The following is a 20761-nucleotide window of genomic DNA, read 5'->3' on the forward strand; positions in this document are numbered from 1 at the left end:
ATGTTGCGGAAAAAAATAGACGACAGCCAGCCATACAACATGGGTTTTATCAAGCGGAAATGCACATGTGGAAGAGAAGACTCGAGGAACCGATAAAATGAAAAAAAAAAAAAAAAAAAAATACTGCAGACCATAGATGCTACATCATGGACATTACAATTAAATAAAATTGCCATAGAAAAAGAAAGATAATGGTAATGGTGTTGGTGGCCATGGAGAATATGCCTTAATGCCATGCCAATCTAATCCATCTGCATAAGGCAGGCCATAATAAATCTCTAGGAAAAAACCATGTTGAGATTGTTTTTATTACTTGCCAACAAATAAACAGCAACAAGTGTAGCATCACAAGACGAAGAAGAAGAAGGTTCTTTCTTTTCTTCTTTTTTCGTTCCATGGATGACATGCCAACAATTATTATTTGTTGTGGTATTTTGTATTTCACTCTCCTCTTCGTGCAAGGTTATCATTAAAATTTTGCAATGCTTAGGAGGCAAGCGCAAGACAATCATAATCGTTTTTTATGAAAATAAAATTGTAACAACGGCAGCTGTATTTTTGGGATGCAAGATCCATATCTAGCCGAGAATGAGAGCAAGCAAACACCCCAACATCAAAGCTACTTATGTGGCTAATAGTTTACCAAGAATTGCTAATGAAGCGTTTAAAAATCCATGGAGAAGCAAGTGTGAAGTATTTTTTTCTTACTACATCTTCATGGCAATGGAAATGCTATACATTTTCTGAAAATTTTATTTTTTTCCGCCTGCTACAATTGATGTATGACCGCCGCCGCCAAACATTCGTACGTCCGTCTGTGTTTGGCCAGAAAAACTAAGGCATAACCATTTATTCTAACATATGGCTGGCTGGCTGGCTGCCTGGTTGGCTAACGGTATAAATGCTAATGCCCGACACTATCTATAATCGTTAAAAACAGCCACAAATGTAGCAAAAGGAAAGAGATCAACAAAGCAACGGAAGCTTTGGCAAAGCCATACATCCTGCCTTTGTTTGATATAAAGATTTTCTTTTCGCTTTAATATCCAGGTCCAGCTTCAGCGTGTGTGTGATTGTGATGATGATGTGGTGGTGGTTGGTGGTAGTTTCGGGATGGCTTAAGCTTATTGACGTTGAATTTCCTTAACATTTTTGCGGAATTTATAGCTTCATGCAATCGAGAGCGATCGAGTGCAGTAAATGATCTGACACGCATCTTTTTGTTGTTCATGTTTTGGCCATGTGTAAGGCAAAAACAAAGCAAAACAAAAATAAAAAACGCTTACTGATGCTTTTGTTGTTGTTGGCGGTAAGTTAGGTGAAAGATTTCAATATCAGTTAGCACACATATCGATTGTCTGTTGCTTTGTCTCTTTTTTTTTATTTGTATGTATGTAAGCCAGAAGAGTGTTAAGCCTAGTTTAAGCCATAAATTTCCAAGATGTTTAAAAAAGAAAACTGAAATAGATCTTATGTGTCGGAGTTTGGTTTTTTTTTATGCAAGAGGGTATATGGCACATGGACATGTCTATCTGTCTTTTTATCTAACAAAAGGATAGATTTTTCATTTTCCATTTTTTTTCTGTTTGTATCGGTCCATAGGAAAGCTAGATTTCAATATAATTTAAAACATAAATATATTCATGGGAGAGTATTGAAATATTGAAAGTTCTGCTAAAAATTGTGAGCTTTTAAATGATGAAATTACGTATTTATTAAGTAGAATGAAAAAAACGAGCATGTGTCTTAAGTCTTTTGATTAAATGATGCCATAAAATTACCAAAATCCGATGTCATAAGTCCTTTGATTAAATTTTTGCACAAATTTACCCTATAACCCCGAAATGACAATATTTGTGTAGCTATGACCATTTTATAAAAGTCTTTTTTCCTCTTAAAATATATGTAATCAAAACGATGCGTTAACCCCGAAATGTCAATATTTAAGGAGTTATGAATATTTAAAAATAGCCTATTTTTGCTATTTAAATGTCTGCAATCAAAACTATGCTGAAAATACCTTTTTTGGTGAATAAATTAAAAAAAAAATAATTCCGGACAAAATATTATATTATGCATTCAAAAATAATAACAAAAACATAATTTTATTATTTATTTATTTTTTTTTTTTTTGGGAATACATGAAATTTTTCCCCTTCTCAACATAATAAACAAAATAGATAACCCCTCCACACCTCTCAACAAGTAGAAAAAATAAATAATTTATTTTACATTGATTATATGTGCACCTGAAAATCGTCAGTGGCCATATGGTGTCAGCTGAATTTTTTGGTTGTTGTTTTTTTTTAATTTTTAATTTAAGCTCCCAAGAGGTCCATCACCTTTGGTAAGTTTTGCGTAATTATTATAAGCCAACATCAGCAGCCATAACTGAGTGGCTCACTGGCTGACTGACTGACTGCATCACATAGGTATGGGCATTAACAATAATCAGAGATTACTCTGACTTATAACCAACCAACGAACCATGGAGGGGGTGCCCATGTTGTTAGAAGTCAAATTGCTGATGCTGATGGTTTTCCTAAGAAAAATAAAAATAGGCAGCAAAATAGACAGCCTGCCACCAGCATCAACGTAATATGTTTATAAAAATAAATGTTAAACTTGTTAGCTGTCAGTTTAAAGTCTAGGCAAATTATTTTTTTGTTTGCGGTCATATTTTCTTAATTTATTTTGTAATGGAAAATTGTTATGCAAACCATGGAAAGAAGATACACACACACTTTTTTTCCTAAAAGGAGACAAAGGAAGTGGGAAAATTGAAAAAGGAGGAAATAAATGTCTAACTTTTGGTGAAAAGATTTCTTCTGTGATATTTTAACGATTGTCCATAGAAGGCCCAGGTACGCATGACTTCATTGAGCGGAATTCTCTCCATGATCACACTGAAAATCATTGAAAACAATGCCCTCAGAGAGTAACAAAATTGGGAGAAAATAAAAATGCAATTCTATGCCAGGCCCTGCCTTAGAAAGAGTATTTTTTTTAAATAAATAAATTTTACTGCTTTAATTAAAATGACGCCTAAAAAACTAAAGACATAAGAAACGAACTTCAGAAGTAACATTTTTGCACTCTTAAAGAGCTTGTGTTATTATGATTCTCTGGAGAGAGGGAGAGGAATTTTCAATTCCCATGGAGGCAAACCAATATAAACTAAAAAAAATAATCTAAAAACGAATGACTGAAGACACAAACTTTGGTAATAACATTTTGAATTTTCAAAGAGCAAAGATGATAAATAATAGAGAGAGCATAAACAGAATTTTTACAAAAAAATTATAAATTACATTTTTACACTGTTTTTTTTTTTTTTTTTTTTTGAAAAGAGAAATTGGACTGATGAGAGATGTCTTGTTTTTGAGCAACTGCTTTATTAAAAATAAATCCTTAACACTAAAGACTTAAGAAACGAACTTCAGAAGCAACATTTTTGCACTGTTAAAGAGATAGCGTATTTCTATGATTCTCTGGAGAGAGGGAGAGAAATGTTCAATTCCTATTGAGCATATGCAAAACAATTAAAAAGAAATGTTATATTACTCTTGACAGAGTAAAAATCATCTAAAGATGAAGACTTGAGAAACAAACGTTGGAAATAAAATGTTTAATTTTCAAAGAGTGAATATGTGAAGAGAGTGAGAGAGAGAGAGGGAGTTAATACGTAAGATATATGACAAATCCTATAAGAAAAATCTAAAAAACGAAAGACTTAAGAAACAAACTTTGGAAGTAACTTGAATTTTCAAAGAGCAAAGATGTAAGACAATTTTGCTGTAACATGGATGTTTAGTTTTTCAGTGAGTAGAATGTATCGCTTAACCTTGTGATATCACTTCCAAGTTCTGCTAAGATTTTTTTCTTCTTTACTGAATATTTATTAGTTAAAAAATAAAAACCCTAGACACGACCGCTACAAAATTCTTTTTATTTTTCAAACTATTTTTATTAAGAAAAGAAAGAACCACCTATGAGAGGTGCCATAATATACAACTCCTCATTCAATAGACAACATTTCCAAGATTTTATCTATAATATTTTAATATTTTTAATGACAAAAAAACGCAAATATTTTTTTTTTCAGACGGATATGAAATTTATCTCAATCTGTATTGTTATCCGTTAAATAGCCCCATTTCCTTTTCCCACTGCGCTGTTTCACACTAAACTCCACAATTTATTATGCCAAGAGATGGCATGCCAAACAGAAACACACACACACGGTTCTAGTAAATTTTGTCTTAATGAACTACAAATGTCAATTTTTGTTAATTATAAAAATATGGTTCTTCTACTACTGGGGGGACTTATCTTAAACTTGTTTGGTAAAATAAAGTTGGCACTCTACCATTGATTATTGGAGGTTATATTTAAATTTCCGGTTTTCTACTAGTATTGTAATGAAAATTCATTGAAAATTTTTAACAGCAAGAAAGAAAGCAAGGCTAATTACAGCAAAAAATGGTTTACAAAGATAATCGGAAAATAAAACAAAATTGAGTAGCATTTGTAGGAAAGAAAAAAACAAAAAAAAAAAAACGAAATGTAGATTAAATACAAAATTTGTTGCCAATTGCCTGGAGGCCATGAATTCTGGGAGAAAAAAAATTACTCCTAATGCTGACTTATCTATTTTACCATTCAATTGCTTTCTCCTGTTAGTTTCCTTTTTGATTGCTTTTTTTCTAATTACTTGAAAATCCTATTGGATCTAGCAAATAAAAGTAAAGTCATGGCACCATGCTTTAGTTAATTTTATTTCACTTTGCAGATGAAAACCAAAGATCATCAGGCCATTTAATGGCCAATAAAACAATAATCATTTGTTGTTGTTGTTGTCTACAAAATGCCTTTGCATTTTAATTTTGGGTGTGGTTTAGTTAAATGCTTTAGAAAATAACATGATGGCCAAGACACTTGAAGAAGCCAAAAGCGGGCAGCTAAACAATAATCAACAGCAGTAGCCAATGTTATACTTTCTAAACACACCAGAATAATGAATCAAGCCATGGACATGGAAAAGAAGCATTTCTTTAAAAAACCTCAACAAAAAACAAAGAAATCCAAGTTGTGAATGATAATGTAAACGTATAACAGAAATAAAGCAGCTACTGTTGGGGCTCTCTCTCTCTCTCTCCAGCAAACCAATTGTTAGTGCCTTATATTATTTTATTGGTTTCTTGTCGTGGCTTGAGGCCATTGCAGTTGGCCGGCCATCTCGACCGATATTGAAGGCTATGCGCTAATTTGAATTCAATGGAATTTTATGAAATTACAACAACAATGGCGATGGCTACATACCAACTATAATAAACACTATTATAAGAAACACAAATTTAATTGATAGCATCATCGGTGATGCCGGGCCATATGATTATTGGTTGGTTAAATTACATATGCACGAACATTACACACATACACACAAACAAAAAACCAATCAAAAAAGGAAATAAGGCAATAACAAAAACAATAACAGCAACATAAAAATGCCATTGATTTCATTTTTTTTTTGAAATTTTGCTGCAGCCATAACCCAAACTTAATATTAACATAACTGAAAATTTGTAAAAGTTAAATTTCATGTTAAAATAAATGGGGCGAGATTGCACGTTGACAACAACAAGAGCAAAAACTACAATAAGGTAAAAGAAGAAGAGCCGAAATACATTTTTTTTGCTGATGAGGACAATGATACATATTTTGGCCTTTTGTGTGTGAGATTTCTGCCACTATCAGTTTACATTTAAGGAGGATGCCTACCTTTTTTGGGAAAAGCCCTCAGGCCTTTAGACCGTAAATGTTGGCCATAATGTTACTGTTAATGTTTAAGGCCAAAGGTGCCTTGTTGTCAGGCCAACATAAGGTTCACATAACAAGTGCAATACACAGCCCCAGCCAGGGCTTGATGTAACCTTTCAAAGGAATCCTTATATTTGTGGAACTGGTAAGAAACACGACAAAAAACAACAAGGGAGATTTTAACACTTCATCTTTAAGGTTGTGGCAATTTTGTAGGTTACTTCTTGATTTCACACAAAACGAGGCAAAGTCAAGCGGCAGCAACAACAACAACAATATCATCATAAATGTAAAAATCTTGTATTACTTTAGTTTGCGTAATACCTACAATCAAAAGGGGAAGGGTCCCCTTCATTCAATAACATTCAACGATGAAATGAAGTTGGCTGGTAGGCTGCTGGCTGGCTGGCGGCCTGGTGGATTTCTTGTATCGATTACACATCTATAAAGGTCTAGATGCGTGTTTTTTCCACAATGTTGTTGTATATTATTACGCAGTAAACAGCATGCGTTATAGAAGTGTGTTCATGATGTGATGAAGCAACACACACACACTCAGACAATGGCTTTGAAAAAAAAAAACTGAAAATGTTGTAAACAACAAAGACGTAGGGTCTCCCTTAACAAACCGACAATCAAGTCTCATGCATGGCACGCTATAATGAATTGCATTGCCACCACACAATGATCTTTGAGAAAAAAAAAAAAAAAACACTGGGGGACCTACACAAGCCCTGGGTAATCAGAAGCAAAAAAAAAAAAAAAAACTATGGCTAAACTCAGCCACACATTTGTCTACTCCATAGTAGGCTAGCAACAACAAAAAACCAATGAAGCATTAAGATTTCAATAAACTCGCACACACACACACCGACACATCGACGGCGACAACAATACAAAACCTATATATCAATCTAACCAAATGATATTCTCAATGACGCATAACAAAAAACAAGTGGGTTACGGGTTACCTTTAAGAAAAATCTACCTTTATCGTTATAATTTTTTTTTTTGTTATTTCCAACCAACAGTTGGAGGGGGATTTTTTTTCAGTGTTAATTCAATGAAAGAGAAATAAAATTGCACACATATATGTTAATTTAATACATTTTAGGGTAAAAATTCTCAAGAAACTGTATCAAACCACAGCAGAGACAGCGGAGAAAAAAAATCCAAAGCGATAATGTGGTTATTATTAATACAATTTAGCAGTGCGGGACTTAAGACACGTACGATACTTTTTAATATTTTTCTTAAGAAAATGGGATTTTTTTTGTGGTGGTAGTGACAGGTATTTTTGAATTAAATGAAGGAAAAAAAAATATATTGGCACATAATTGCAGTGAGTTTACTGAAAAATCAAAAGACTTAAAACAGCAACTTTATAACAAATTTAAAAAATATTTTAAATAAAAAGTAATTTTTAAATAAAAAAAACAATAAAATAAATTTCTTATTGGAAAATAATTGAAGCTGGTTTATTAATAAATAAAAAGACTTAAGACAGCAACTTGATAACAATTTTAAAAATGTAATTTTAAATAAAAACGAATATACTGTCCCAATTTATCAGTTCCTATTAAAAATTATTTTTTAAATTCTTCTTCAAGTTCGTGTCTTAAGTCTTAAGATTTTTCAATGTTTTTATGAAAATTATTTCACTTATCTTTTTACATTAATATAGTATATACAAGTATAAACATATTTTGGAAATTTTTAAATGTTTAAAAAAAATTGAAAATCTAAGAAAAAATATAAAACAGGAACTTGAAATAAATGTTTAAATAAATATTTTTTTTAATAAATACTAACAATGTGCACTAATTAAAAAAATACATTTTATTTTGATTTCAGGTTGCGTGTTTTGATTTTCCAATATATGTGCTCAAAATGTAGTGATCATTTAATTAAATGTCGAAATTTCGAATTTGTGTGTAAATATGTATATTATATCACAATCATATTCTAAGATAAGGCAAAATCTTTAAGTGAACATTTGAAATGTTTAAACATATAAAAAGGAATATTTTTCATATGTACTAACATTTATTCCAAACAGGCAAAATTATACCAAAAATTTTTGACAAAAAATAAATCAAATAATTTTCCAAAACTTTAACTTTGCAAATTATTCACCTCATTGCCAAATTATATGAAAAACCTCCTTAAGAAAAATTCTTTCAAAAATCGTTTTCTTTTAAAATCATATACATTACATCTTCAATTTAAAATTTTTAATTTTTACAACAATCAGAAAAAAATCAATTCCTTAAAACCCTTTCGTGGTTATCAACTTAATTTTGACAGCTTCAAAAAAAAAAAAGTAAAGTAAACAAAAAAAAAACTGTCTTCCTTTTATGCTAAGCCGACTTGAAATTGCCTGTCCAAAATGGCAGATTTTGTTGAAGGGCTTTAAAATTGATGCCATGCATGTTGTCATTTTGAAATGGACGCCTACTTTGGTGGGGCCCTTCGCCCCAGAAAAACAAAAAAACAGACAGACAACGAAAACACAACATGACACTTGACATCAAGGAAATGAAAGCATACAACACAAGTAACACAAAATTTAATGAAACGGAGAAGAAGAAAAAAAAATAAAAACGGCAATGGCACTTACCTTATCGCAGAAAACTTTAATTTGACAATAGCCTCGATGGAAGACTTGTGTGTCACGGGGATCTTCAAAGGTATCAATTTGTATGTGTAGTGGTAGACCCTGAAACATGAGAAAAATAAAATAAAAAAAAAATTAATCAAAAATTGTAAGAAGAAAAAAAATAAATACATTTATAAAATAAAAAAGTAAGAGGAATTATGCACTTTATTTTTTTGTTTGTTTAATGTTTATCTTGAGTAAAAAATCAGTTTTTATTTATTTTAGCGGTAACCCATAATCATAGCTGCTGAGCACATAAATTAAGCTAAAGTTTTATAAGTAGCCACTTCCGTTGCCTTAAGCTGTGTCTGTATTAAAAACCAATCATAAATGTCGCCATTTATTGACTCGACATTTGGCATTTGTTTGAAAACTGTGCAAATTGATAAAAACTGACAGAAATCAATACAAAAAAAAAAAAAAAAAAAAAACAAAAATAAAAAAATTATAATTGAAATTAGAACAAGCAATTAAAATTGTATCAAAAAACACTGGCATATTAAATATTTGGCAATCAATAAGCACTTTGGCATAATCAAACAAATAAGTGGGGTAATGGAAATTAAAACAGTAAAGTGACATTTATAAAAATTATATAAAAGAAATATGTTGACAAAGAGAGCATTATTCTTGATATCAATTTTTAATGGGAGAATCGATGCTAGTGCTTTTTTATTCAAAAGACTTAAGACACGAACAGTAATAGCATAACAGAGAGTGTGTGTGAGAGAGAGAGAGAGAGAGAGAGGAGACAATTAGTACAGCTTTTTTCTGGAACTAAAATGAAATCCGTATTGTATAGCAAATAACATACAGATGCCTTAAGAGAGAGCGAGTGAGAGTAATATTTTGGAGTATATGTTTGTTTTACCAGAGTATTTATAAATCAGCGGTGCTCAAGAAGAAATATCTCTTTTCAGTCAAATTTCTCTTTGCTTATTTAAATCAAGAACAAAACAGTGTTAAGTTTATAAAAATATATTTTATCCATTTGCTTTATAAATTACTTTGGCAAACATTAGTGTTTAAAAACAATTAAATAGAACAGTAAAATATAAAGAAAAACAGAACTTCAATTTTCTCTTAAATTATCTCTTTTTTCTCTTCATGTTCTACAACACGGTTTTGAGCACCGCTGTTATAAATAACGTAATAAATAAACACGCATATAAACACATACAGTGCTAAATTAGCAAAGAGAAAAAGATAGAGAGAATCTGAGAGTCCCCATGCCCAATTAGGTTTCTCTAAATCTCAGTTTTTTCCCAGAGAGAGAAGTTACTATGAAGAGATTGATGGATTAATGTACGAAGTAATTCCATTACTTAGTGAAACAAAAGACTTAAGACACAAACATTCCTAGTATTACCACGGAGAAGGGAAGAGCGAAATCTATGCCAAAATTAAGGGTTTCTAGGGCAGAGCTGAGCAAAATCATATTAAAAAGAGATTGTTGAAGAGAAAATTCAAATTTTCTTTTTTAATACATTACCCAATTTATTTTAACCTTCCTAAACACGAATGTTGCCTAAAATTGTTATAAAAGCTTATTTTTAAAAAAATTAAATGAATAATACATTGAGATTGGATGGTTGGAAATAGAAATTTGTCGCTTGCGCTAAAACATCTTCTTGCTCAGCATTGTTAAAAATCAACAAAAGCGATATTTTGGATAAAGACTGTGTTAGTCAACATCTTTTCGAATAATTATGTATAAAAGGGGAATCAAAAGACTTAGGAAGCGAACGCTCAAATATGAATTGCCATTAGGAGTGGCAAAGCCAAACTTCAAAATTGGGAACCAATCGCCTGCAAGGGCAATACTTGATGAATGCTCGCTTTAGACATATAGAACAGCAGATTTTTAAAGTTTTTTTTTTATTAAAATACTAAAGTTGTATAAAGTAAGCACACAAACTGAAAAAGAACCTCAAATTTTCAATTATAAATTCTGAACAGTTTGTGCAATAATATAACGATTAACCTTTGTTAGTGATATTGAGTGGGTTACGTATCTATATTTGAAATCTAATCAAAATTAGATCTCCATCTCAATTTTCTTTTTTTTTTGTTTGAGTTTTTATTTTATCATCGATTGGGACCACCTTCTGTTTCTTAATTCGTTTGTTTTTCTCTGCGTTTTTTTCAATTTGTCACTTCTCGTCTGGCCCACTTAAGGCCAGCATTTATTGCAGGTATTGCATGGATTATTAACGCCTTCATGGCAAACAATATACATTAAATTGCCAACATAAATCATTAGGCAAAGAAAAACTCATGTCGTTGTTTAATTTATGAAAAAATCGGACAGAAGAGGGAGAGAGAGAGGGAAAATAAGAAAAAAAAAAAAAAAACATAATAATAACTGTCCAGGCAATTTCGTGGTGGTGGCATGGCTCTAAGCGTTTGTGGTGTTTATTTGGCTTGCAGGCTCTTTTGGGTCTTGTCATAAAATCAAGCACATGAAATAAAAAAGGCGTTGTTGTAACCTGATCGAAGAAGTGTTAAACTACATGATATTTGGCGCGCTAAGCTTTCTATTATATTTCTCTGGCTGGGGCAATATCTCACGCATTTTTTTATTTTATTTTTTTTTTTTTGGTTGAAGATCTAAGCCAAGATGTTTTTTTGCGTTGGTTTCTTTTTCAAAGCCTTTGACCAAAGCTTAACCTAAAAGGAAAATGTTGTGCTGGACGGTGTGTGTGTGTGCCTGCATTTAGTTTTAAAGGAAACAACAACGGCTTAAACATGTTTTGCTATTATTTGCTGCCGCATCTGTCAATAAAATATCGATTTAACATTTGCCTTAACATCATGTCGCACATGAAAAGCATAAAATGTGTTGTTTGTTTGTAAAGCAACGTTTAACAGCATACAAGCATGCAGCCAGGCCCGGACCCGGCCCCGGCCCCGGCCCGGCTCAGACCAAGACATCCAAGCAACAATCACTTTGGGGTGTTTGTTGTTCATTCACTCCTTTTTGCCACAATATTTTCACGCATCGTAAATGTTAAGAAATGGACAAAAGCGACACTCGGCAACAACAAAATTAAATCAACTTGGTTTTTTTTTTTTTGCTGTTTGTTATTGCTGCCATAACAAACACGACATTAAGAAATGAAGGAACAAAATAAAAAAAAATAAACGAGTCTACTCTTGAAAATTTTAATAAATTTCCAATACATTTTATTTCTTAACAGCCAAACAACAACATAAAAACCAAAAACAAATGCAATCTGTCATGTATATATGACGCATGACGTTACAAATGAACAGACAGACGAACTGGCGGTCGGACAGACATTATGCGGACATAAAATCAATTGGACGGACATCAGGGGTGGGATATATATAATGGTGTGTCCACCATTGAATGTTGTTATTTTGCATGTCTTTGTTACATTTTAGCCACGACAATATAATCATGTCTCCAGCAACACCATGCATGAGGCTCAACAACGACAAAAGATGAAATAAATTGAGAATTAAAGTGAAAAAAAAACTTTGGAAAAAAATTATTATTAATGACTTATCAAGTGGGCGCTTTGCATGTTGCAATACAAAATATAGACGGACGGACAGACACATACATACATGCCGATCAAAAGATAGCAAGATGAACGCATAAAAAATCGCCAGCAAGCACCTTGTTATAATATGGCTGAATGAATGAATGGGGAAGATCGAAAAAAAGCGAATAACCATTTTTTAGCAGGTGACAAAATTCAGAGCAGTCCAGCCATGGTTGGGCAAAGTGAAATTCATAATAAAAACAAAAACAACAACAAGAGAAGAAAAAAAAATAAATTAAACTCCATAACTATGGATGATGCTTCGTTGCCTGATTTAAGTTAGTATTGCTTTGGTATTCATATTTCTTATTCGCTTCGCCTGAATTTGATATCTCACACATTGCTCGATTGGGTGGAGGCAAAAAAAAAAGTTGATTTTATTATTATTATTGTTATTGGGAATATTTGTGTGTGCTTTAGTTTTGTGCTGCATGCAACATTTGTTAGTTGTTTATGTTGCAGCAAAATGTATTTTTTAATTAAGATAACAACCATTCATGGTGTTTGTTGTCATATTGCTCGGGTTGGTTGGCTGGCTGGCTGGTTTGATGTCTGGCCAGGCCATAACTTATGTACATTTTGTATCGGGGTCTTCTTTTTCCATCATCCTTATGATTCCTCTACTTTGGGATTTAGGTGTCGTTGAATTACAGGTGTTTCCATACACATGATACACACACACAGGCACACATGTTGTCATTGAGATAAAACCTTAGTTTTTGAAATTTTTTGTGTGAAAAAATCAACGAATCTTTGTAATAAGAAAATTCCCATGTCAAGATGTTTTGTTAGAATCCCTGGGTTTATCATCCTAAATCACTTGATTTCATTTGACATTTATTACAAAAATGGTCTATGGCTAAATGGGATATTGTTTTCAGAGACACTTGCTTTGGAATTTTGGGGGTTATTTTGAGAAATCATGACTTTTTAAATTGTTTTCAAAAGGAATCTCTACCTGCTCAAAAAAAGAAAAGAGAAAAATACACTCTTGTGTGTGTGGACATATTAGGGGATAGATTTTTTTCTTTTGTATTTCCACACACAAAAGTTATGAGTCTTTATAATTTCTTTTTATAATTTTTTAAGAAAAAAAAAATGTGTAGGAAAAAATATAAATTCATAACAACATTATTGATGCCATTTTAAATTATTTTTTGTGGAGGTCTTTTTAACTACCGCTCGATTAAAAAATATATTAAAATTAAATACTAAATTTTTTTCTTTTGTATTTCCACAAAAAAGTTATGACCCTAATATTTTGTAAAGAAAAATTATTTAGAGAAATAACACAAATTTATAAAAAAAAAGTCTTCATGTCATTTTGAATTATTCTTTGTGGAGGTCTTTTAAATTATCGCTCGAATAAAATATATGAAAACTAAAATTCTTTACAAAAAAAAAGAAAATAAAATAAAAAAATAAATAAATAAATAAATAAAAAATAAAATAAATAAATACAAAATAATAAAAAATAAAATTAAAAAAAAAAAATAAAATAAGAAATAGAGACTCGTTAAGAATATTTTGAATGAGTAAAGGATTTTGCGGGACCTAGTTACGTTAAAGTGAATAATAAATTATTATAATTAATTTCTAGATTTATTATACTTTCATTTTCAAAGATTTGCTGATTTCAATTCCCCACCAAGAATTCTGTTTAGAGTTCTAAGCTGTTTTTATAAATATTATGAAAGTGATCTATTTTAATTTATTAGCTTATCCTTAATAGAAATCTTGTTAATTATTTGTTCAATTCTCTTTCATTATAAATGACATAAATAAAAAATATATAATCATTTTCTAATTACCTGTGACTCATAACAAATCTATTTCCCCCCCTAACCCGAGGTGTTTCCACTCGCATGAAAACAAACTTGATTTGAAAAAGTGTAAAATTCTTACCCATATACAATATAGTATTTAGATTATGCCCCAAGACATTTATGAATAATTTACTGTCAAACATAAGACATCTAATTGGTTATTAATGAATAAATAATAAAATGTTGAATTTTGTAAACTCTGGGATAGTAACGAGCGTATATTTAGAAGTTTTCCAAGAATTTCTGCAATGACAAGTTGATCAATCAATCTTATGGACTTAATTTACATAGACATCGTCATGGGTTTTGTACACAAAAATATGGGGAGCAGGAGGGGAATGAATGAAGTTTTAGTATCAGAAATAAGTAAATGTATCAAAAGCTGTTTTCATAAAAAATGTATAGAAATATAAAAAAAAAATACAAGTTTGTTTTGATCAGTTCTTAAAGGTTCAAAAGGATCACAATGCCTCACAAAGTTATTACAAGCCAATTTCACCACAAAATACTTGGAAATACCCTTATATAGAGTTATAAAGAGACAAATTCACTATAAAATGCTCTAAAAGCTCCAGTAACACAGCCCTGCTCAACAGTGAGAGCTAGCTCACCATTTTAATTATAGTTTTCTCCTTAGCAATCTGTTTTCTACGGTAGAAATACAAAGTTCTCTATTGAGCTTTGATGGGCAAGTGGATGATGTCTCTTATTCTCCGTCATGAGTAACACATCAGTAAAAAGACCTGTGCGAATAATTTTCAAAATTGTTGCTATAAAATAATTTTGGAGAAAATTGAGATTGTTTTGTTCTTGATTTAAATAAGCAAAGAGAAATTTGACTGAAAAGAGGTATTTTTTCTTGAGCACCGCTGTATTGAGTATTTGGTACATATCTCCGAGATAATTGGAACTTTAAGAGAGACATCATCAATTTTGAAGATGAGATGTCGGAAATGCACAAAAGTTTTGTGTTTTGTGTTGAGTTTTGTCAAAACTCAACAGAATTAAGAAAAAAGGGAGTCCACAGAGAATGCTCTTAAACATTCACAAGTAAACAACTCTCTTTTAAGAAGAAATTGAATTAAAAGTTTATAACTGGGCTGTTTAAGAGTAACGTTTCCAAGTATTTAAGAGAAACATTAACGTTGAAGGAAACTGACAGAAAGGCTTGGATTTCTTCAGTATCAGTGGCGCAATTAGGTCTGTATAAGGAAAGGGAAAGGGGGCGGAAAAGGGGATGGTGAATGGTTATGTTGCTATGGTTACGGTTACATGGAGAAAAAAAAAACATGTTGCGATTCAGATTCTTAATAACCCAGTTTGAACAGGTGTTTTTTTTTTCCTCCAATCATTTCCCTACTTAATCCAGTGATATTGAGCTATAATCTCTTAAAATCCTAATTTTAAAATCACATATAGAGAGGGAATTGAACAGAGAATCTCAGGAGCAATTTCGCAATTTTAAAACGAGAGGAACACAAATGAAGCCTTCTTGAATGTTGACAAGAATACAATGTAGGATATAGAGGCCTTATGAAGTATTAAATAGAGATTCGGAATAATAGCCCGATATTTCTACATATTTCATCAGAAGGTTTGGATACAGAGAGTACTCTGGGGCAATTCTTCATCAAAATGGCGAAAAAAGTCTATGGGGCCAAATTTTACTGCAGAATGATTGAGGCCAGTAGTAGTTCTGTCAAACTATAAAAAAGGACTCGTTAAAAAAAAAAAAAAAAAAAAAAAAATATATATATATATATATATATATATATATATATATATATATATATATATATATATATATATATATATATATATATATATATATATATATATATTAAATTATTAAATTTTATTAAATACTGCAGAGACCAATCAAATAAAGATCGAGAATGCGATATTCCATTCCAAATCAGTCAAACTCAGGGTCTCAAGAAAATTGATAATACGATTAAAAATCCTTCGGAAGTCGATAAACCAAAAGTGGTTTCTCCTCTTACTTAAAATATGTAGATTTGTTATAAAAATTAAAATAAAGATTTTACTTACCTTAACACCTTTCTGACTGCTAAAATCTGTACTTAAACATTGCACGGCTATATTAATCTGAAAAAAAATTAAAAAAAAATATATATATCAGTAAATTAGAAAATAGCATAGCAAAAGAAAATAACAATATTTTCACAAAAATCATAAGGAAATCATAAATAGAAATTATACGAAGTGAATAAGAGTGCAATAAAAAAACGCAGAATCACAAAAATATGGCAAATCAAAGCATCGGCAATTGTCAAGTTGCAGTTATGTATTTGGCAGCAACATTTGTCATTGGCTATTAATTGCCAAGCATAAACTGCTTAGAAAGATGCAGAAACAATGACGACGACGAAAGAAAAACGCTTAAATAAAAAACTACATGTGCTTTAAAGTTTAGCTACTTGACCGTTATGGCGATGATGACCGCTGCACAGCAAGCTACACAGTCAAACATTAGTAGCATAAATGTATGTTGTTGTTGTTGTTGGTTGTTTGTGCTAAGCAAACATTACAATAAATCTTTGGCAGAAAATCACACACCACTCCAATGGAGTAGGCAGCAGCACCACCAGCAGCAGTCGAAGAAGTCGAATCAGAAGATGGCCAACGGTCAACGGGCCAAACATTTAATTTTTATTTAATATCATTGCAACGCACATCACACAGACTTAAGTATGCGAGCAACTTCAATTATACAAGTTGTTAAGTGCTTGTTTGCTTTGGCTGTCGCTGGCTGGCCGGTGATGATGCTGCCAAGGAGGCCGCTAATGTTAAAGCAATTGCTGCTGATGACGATGCTGTTGTTGTTATTTTGATTTGTTTTTTTTTTTTTTTTGTTTATTTGATTATATTGTGCGTATATTGTGTGAGCTTGAGTTGTAGACTTTTTGTAATTGTTTTGTCTGTGTTTTTGTTTTTTTTTTTTTTTTTTAATTTTTTGACTTTTTTGGTTTCAATGGAAATGTGTTTAAAACAATTTCGAGAATGCCATTGCAAAATAAAATGAGACAAACATACGCACACATATACATATGTATGACGAACATGTATGCACACACAGTTACGCACAATTCATTTACAAAAAGGGGCAATCTAAAGGAAAATCCATAATCATCATCATCAACGGATGCTGTTACAGCTGCTGCTGGTGTTTGGTAAAAAAACACAAAACAAAACGCATAATCATTGTGCTAACATTTGAGCCTATGCTGCCAACAGCCAACCAGCCAGCACACAATTTGGTTTGGAGAGCGTCAACCATTTTTAATGGCAAAGTGCAATAATGCACAACATCCATCCTTCTAGCCATCCAACCAACCATCCATCCAGCCAGCCAGCCAACGAACCAACCAAAACAGCCACTAGCGTTTAATGGGAATTAATTAGCGAACACAGGCTTTACCAAATAAAGCTTAGGGCAGAGCCACCATTCACTCACTCATTCGATCGCTCGTTCAGGCTGGCTGGCTGGCTGGCTGGCTGTACGTCATTCGCTGCCGTTTGCCTGGGCTGCTTTACATGGCCATCAACAGTAGGCCCACAACAAAAGAAGCCTCATCTCAGCATGGCACAGACACTTAGACATGATGTTTCAAAGACAATAACGAAACTTCAAATACCCTGCAGAACCAAGATGATGGTGATGCTGCTGATGCTGGACACCTTACAGCCGCTGCACAAAACAATATTATGATGATTTTTGCCATCTTTGTTTTTTTTTTCATATTTGCTGAGATTTGCAGCCGTCATTTTGTTTTTGAATCACAAAGGCCTTTTTCTACCGAGGAGGGAGGTAGAGCTTCCAAGATTATGCTGGCTGACTGAATAGCTGGAAAATGTGACATTATCGTTAAAACTTAGCTGGCACATGTAGCGGACATCAACTGGCTGGCAAGGTGGATTTTTATTTAACCGACAATTTGTAAATGAATTTCACAGACATTTAAGCATGTGCGCACACACACACACTCAGTCGCCGTTTGGCATCATAACATTAACTCAAACATTTTAAACAACACCATAAATGTATTTGGCAATTTTAAACATTTTTTCCACAAAACGCTACAACAATGTCTAAGGCATTAGCAATGGGGAAAAAAACTTATTATTTGTTACTTTGACTAAGCAAAAAGGAAATTAATTAAGTGGAGGTTGAATTGTGGCTTGGCCGCACGCAGTATGCAACAACAACAACAACGGGGACTGTGACAACGCACAGTTATATAGCCATAATAAGGATACACAGTCCAAACCAAGTCCATGAAGCCAAACTATTATGGTCTTCTAACAAATGACAATGGAAGAAGCTATGTAAAAATACTTGGCTGCAGAAGAAAAAAAAAATGAAAGAAAGAAAGACAGTACGTGCCACACCTGCCTGCCTGCCCAGCTTCCAAGTTATGCTTTATTTGATTTTGTAAGCTCATCAGATTGTTTTTTTGCTCCTCCTTCTTGGCATTGCTATAAGGAAGTTTTGAAACTTTATTAAATTGCAATTTTTTCTTCAACATTTCTCTTATGGCCTTAGACAGGCTAATTGTTAACATATCTTTGGTGTAGGCATAACTAATTTGTCAAGGGAATTCTTTGTGAAATTCCATGGCAGCAAGGAGAGATGGCAGAATGTTAAGACACCAGGAATGTTAAGAAGACAGAAAGTTATTATGGTCCATACATGGTGGGGTTTAGTGTTTCGTTTCTTAAGTCTTTTGTTTTTGCAATTGCGAGAAAATATTTAAATTAGATTTTATTTAAATCTTGGAAAGAGAAACAAATTGTGTAAGGAAAAACCAAAGATTTAAGAAACAAACTTTTTGAATAATATCAAGCAAATGAGTATATCATACTTGGTATTTAAGAGAAAATACCAATGAAATATTTAGATTTATCAGAATAGGGAAACCTTCAATAAACAATGAAATTCTGGTGGAACTAATCCCAAGAATAATTAACAGTTTTTTCATGGCATACTTTTTAAAGAGAAATTTTCAAAGAATTTTCCTCATGTTTTTCCTCGTTGCTTTTATTCTCATCAAAATGATAACAGAAAATATCAAAGGTGGACAAACCCACACAGTGAATTATTGAAGATAAGCAAAGCGTATTGAGGAAATTATTGATGTGAAGAGATAAAATCAATCCCTTGAGAATAAGAGATATATAAGTCAGGGAGCATGAGCCCCATAGATGGGCAAGTATGCACGCTAACGTTGATGTCTTTTATTCTTTGTCAGGAGTGAAACATTGATTAACAGAGAAATACAAATATTTATGTTTTTTTATAAAATAATTTTTGAGCTAATTTGGATTAAATTTGTGTTTGAAAGTTACCAAATATGTAAAAATTCAACCCAGGAAACTTATTTTAAAATTCTCTTAATCATTTCTCTTTCATTATTTTGCCCATATATGATGAGAACTCATCGTTGCCTTTGAAATTCAAATCATTTTCGATGAAGATGGAGTCGTTGCATACATCCCTCTTTCTCGCTCTCTTTGGTCTTAAATCAGCGCTGCTCAAAAAAAAAATATCTCTTTCCAGTCAAATTTCTATTTGCTTATTTAAATCAATAACAAGCCGTTTTAAGTCATTATTTATACAAATATTTTTTATCCATTTGCTTCATAAATTATTTTGGCTAACATTCATATTTAAAAACAATTAAATGAAATCGTAAAATATAAAGAAAAAAAAAAAAAAACAAAATTTATTTTCTCTTAAATTATCTCTTTTTACGGCTCATGTTCTAGAAAACGGTTTTGAGCAGGGCTGTTAAATACTCGATATTCGAGTTGAAAGAAAGTTTGTTTCTTAAGTCTTTTTTTTTAGAGAGGAGATTTTCTCAATAAAATTGAAATTCTATTTTCGATGCAGATGGAGTCGTTGCATACATCCCTCTCTCGCTCTTTTTGAAGGAGAATATTTGAATTTGGTTATTTTTCTCTTAAATACCCATTGTTCGATTTGGAAAAAAGTTTGTTTCTTAAGTCTTTTGTTTTGTGTTTACTAAAGAGGCAATTTTCTCAATGAATTCTAAATTCTAATTATTTAACATGTAGATGGAGCTACCGTATCCCTATTTTGCTGGACATTAAAAGCGAAATAAAGTCTAATTTTGAATAAGGAGGCCTTCAGAGACAGTTTTTGCGACTTTTGTCTTTTTGGTGGGCATTATAAAAATATCAACAAAACTTGTTATTTCTAGCACATCTTTAGACTTTCTTTGCTTTTAGTGAATGCAGAAAGGTGTTTGATCGTTTGGGCCAAATCTTAAATTTGACTTATAGGTGGTGTTGAGTGCAGAAATTTTATTTCAATTTCGATGCGATGTTGCATTCATGGTAAAATTAGGAAGGTAAAGTCATTTCAAATAATAATATCCATCCCTGCATTTTCTGTAATTTACCTTGTCAAATTTCACAGCGCAAAAAACAGGTCCTAATATCCAATTTGCGTGTATATTTTGACACTTAAATGTTGTCAAATTAATAATTTTGAAAAAAAATGTAAACATATGGTAGAATTAATTTACCTTCCTAATTCTACAATGGTTGTATTATTCGTCTCATACAAAATGGTAAAAGAGAATATTTCAAAGTTTCGAATTTAGATTTTTCAACTTTTTGGTTGCTTTCATCTTAATTCCATTATTGGAGACCCAGCAAAAATTTGGAAGCCTTATGAGACACCTTTTTTGCAATACAAGTCTCTAGAATATTGCCTTCAAACGAAAAATCAAATTTTCTAACTGAGATGTTGTCCATTAGCTAAAAGTCGAATTTAGATTTTTCAACTTTTTGGTTGTTTTGATATTTGGAAAGAATTTAATTGAGTTAATTCCATT

The 20761-nt window shown here is 31.8% G+C and overlaps 1 protein-coding gene across 6 annotated transcripts in view; it reads right to left on the minus strand.

The window, feature by feature from the left end:
- The window catches only part of LOC101890862 (protein grainyhead), a 330664-nt gene that overhangs the window by 10319 nt on the left and 299584 nt on the right, over nucleotides 1–20761 (minus strand). For all 6 annotated transcript variants that reach the window (XM_011298246.3, XM_011298332.3, XM_011298281.3 and 3 more), the window contains 2 exons: nucleotides 15930–15986; nucleotides 8441–8539 (listed from right to left, as the gene is read on the minus strand). In XM_011298246.3, coding sequence (XP_011296548.1) covers nucleotides 8441–8539; nucleotides 15930–15986 — 156 coding nt within the window. The remainder of the gene's footprint in view (nucleotides 1–8440; nucleotides 8540–15929; nucleotides 15987–20761) is intronic.

The sequence above is a fragment of the Musca domestica genome, unplaced genomic scaffold (genome assembly GCF_030504385.1).
Source record: "Musca domestica strain aabys unplaced genomic scaffold, Musca_domestica.polishedcontigs.V.1.1 8, whole genome shotgun sequence".
Lineage (NCBI taxonomy): Eukaryota > Metazoa > Arthropoda > Insecta > Diptera > Muscidae > Musca > Musca domestica.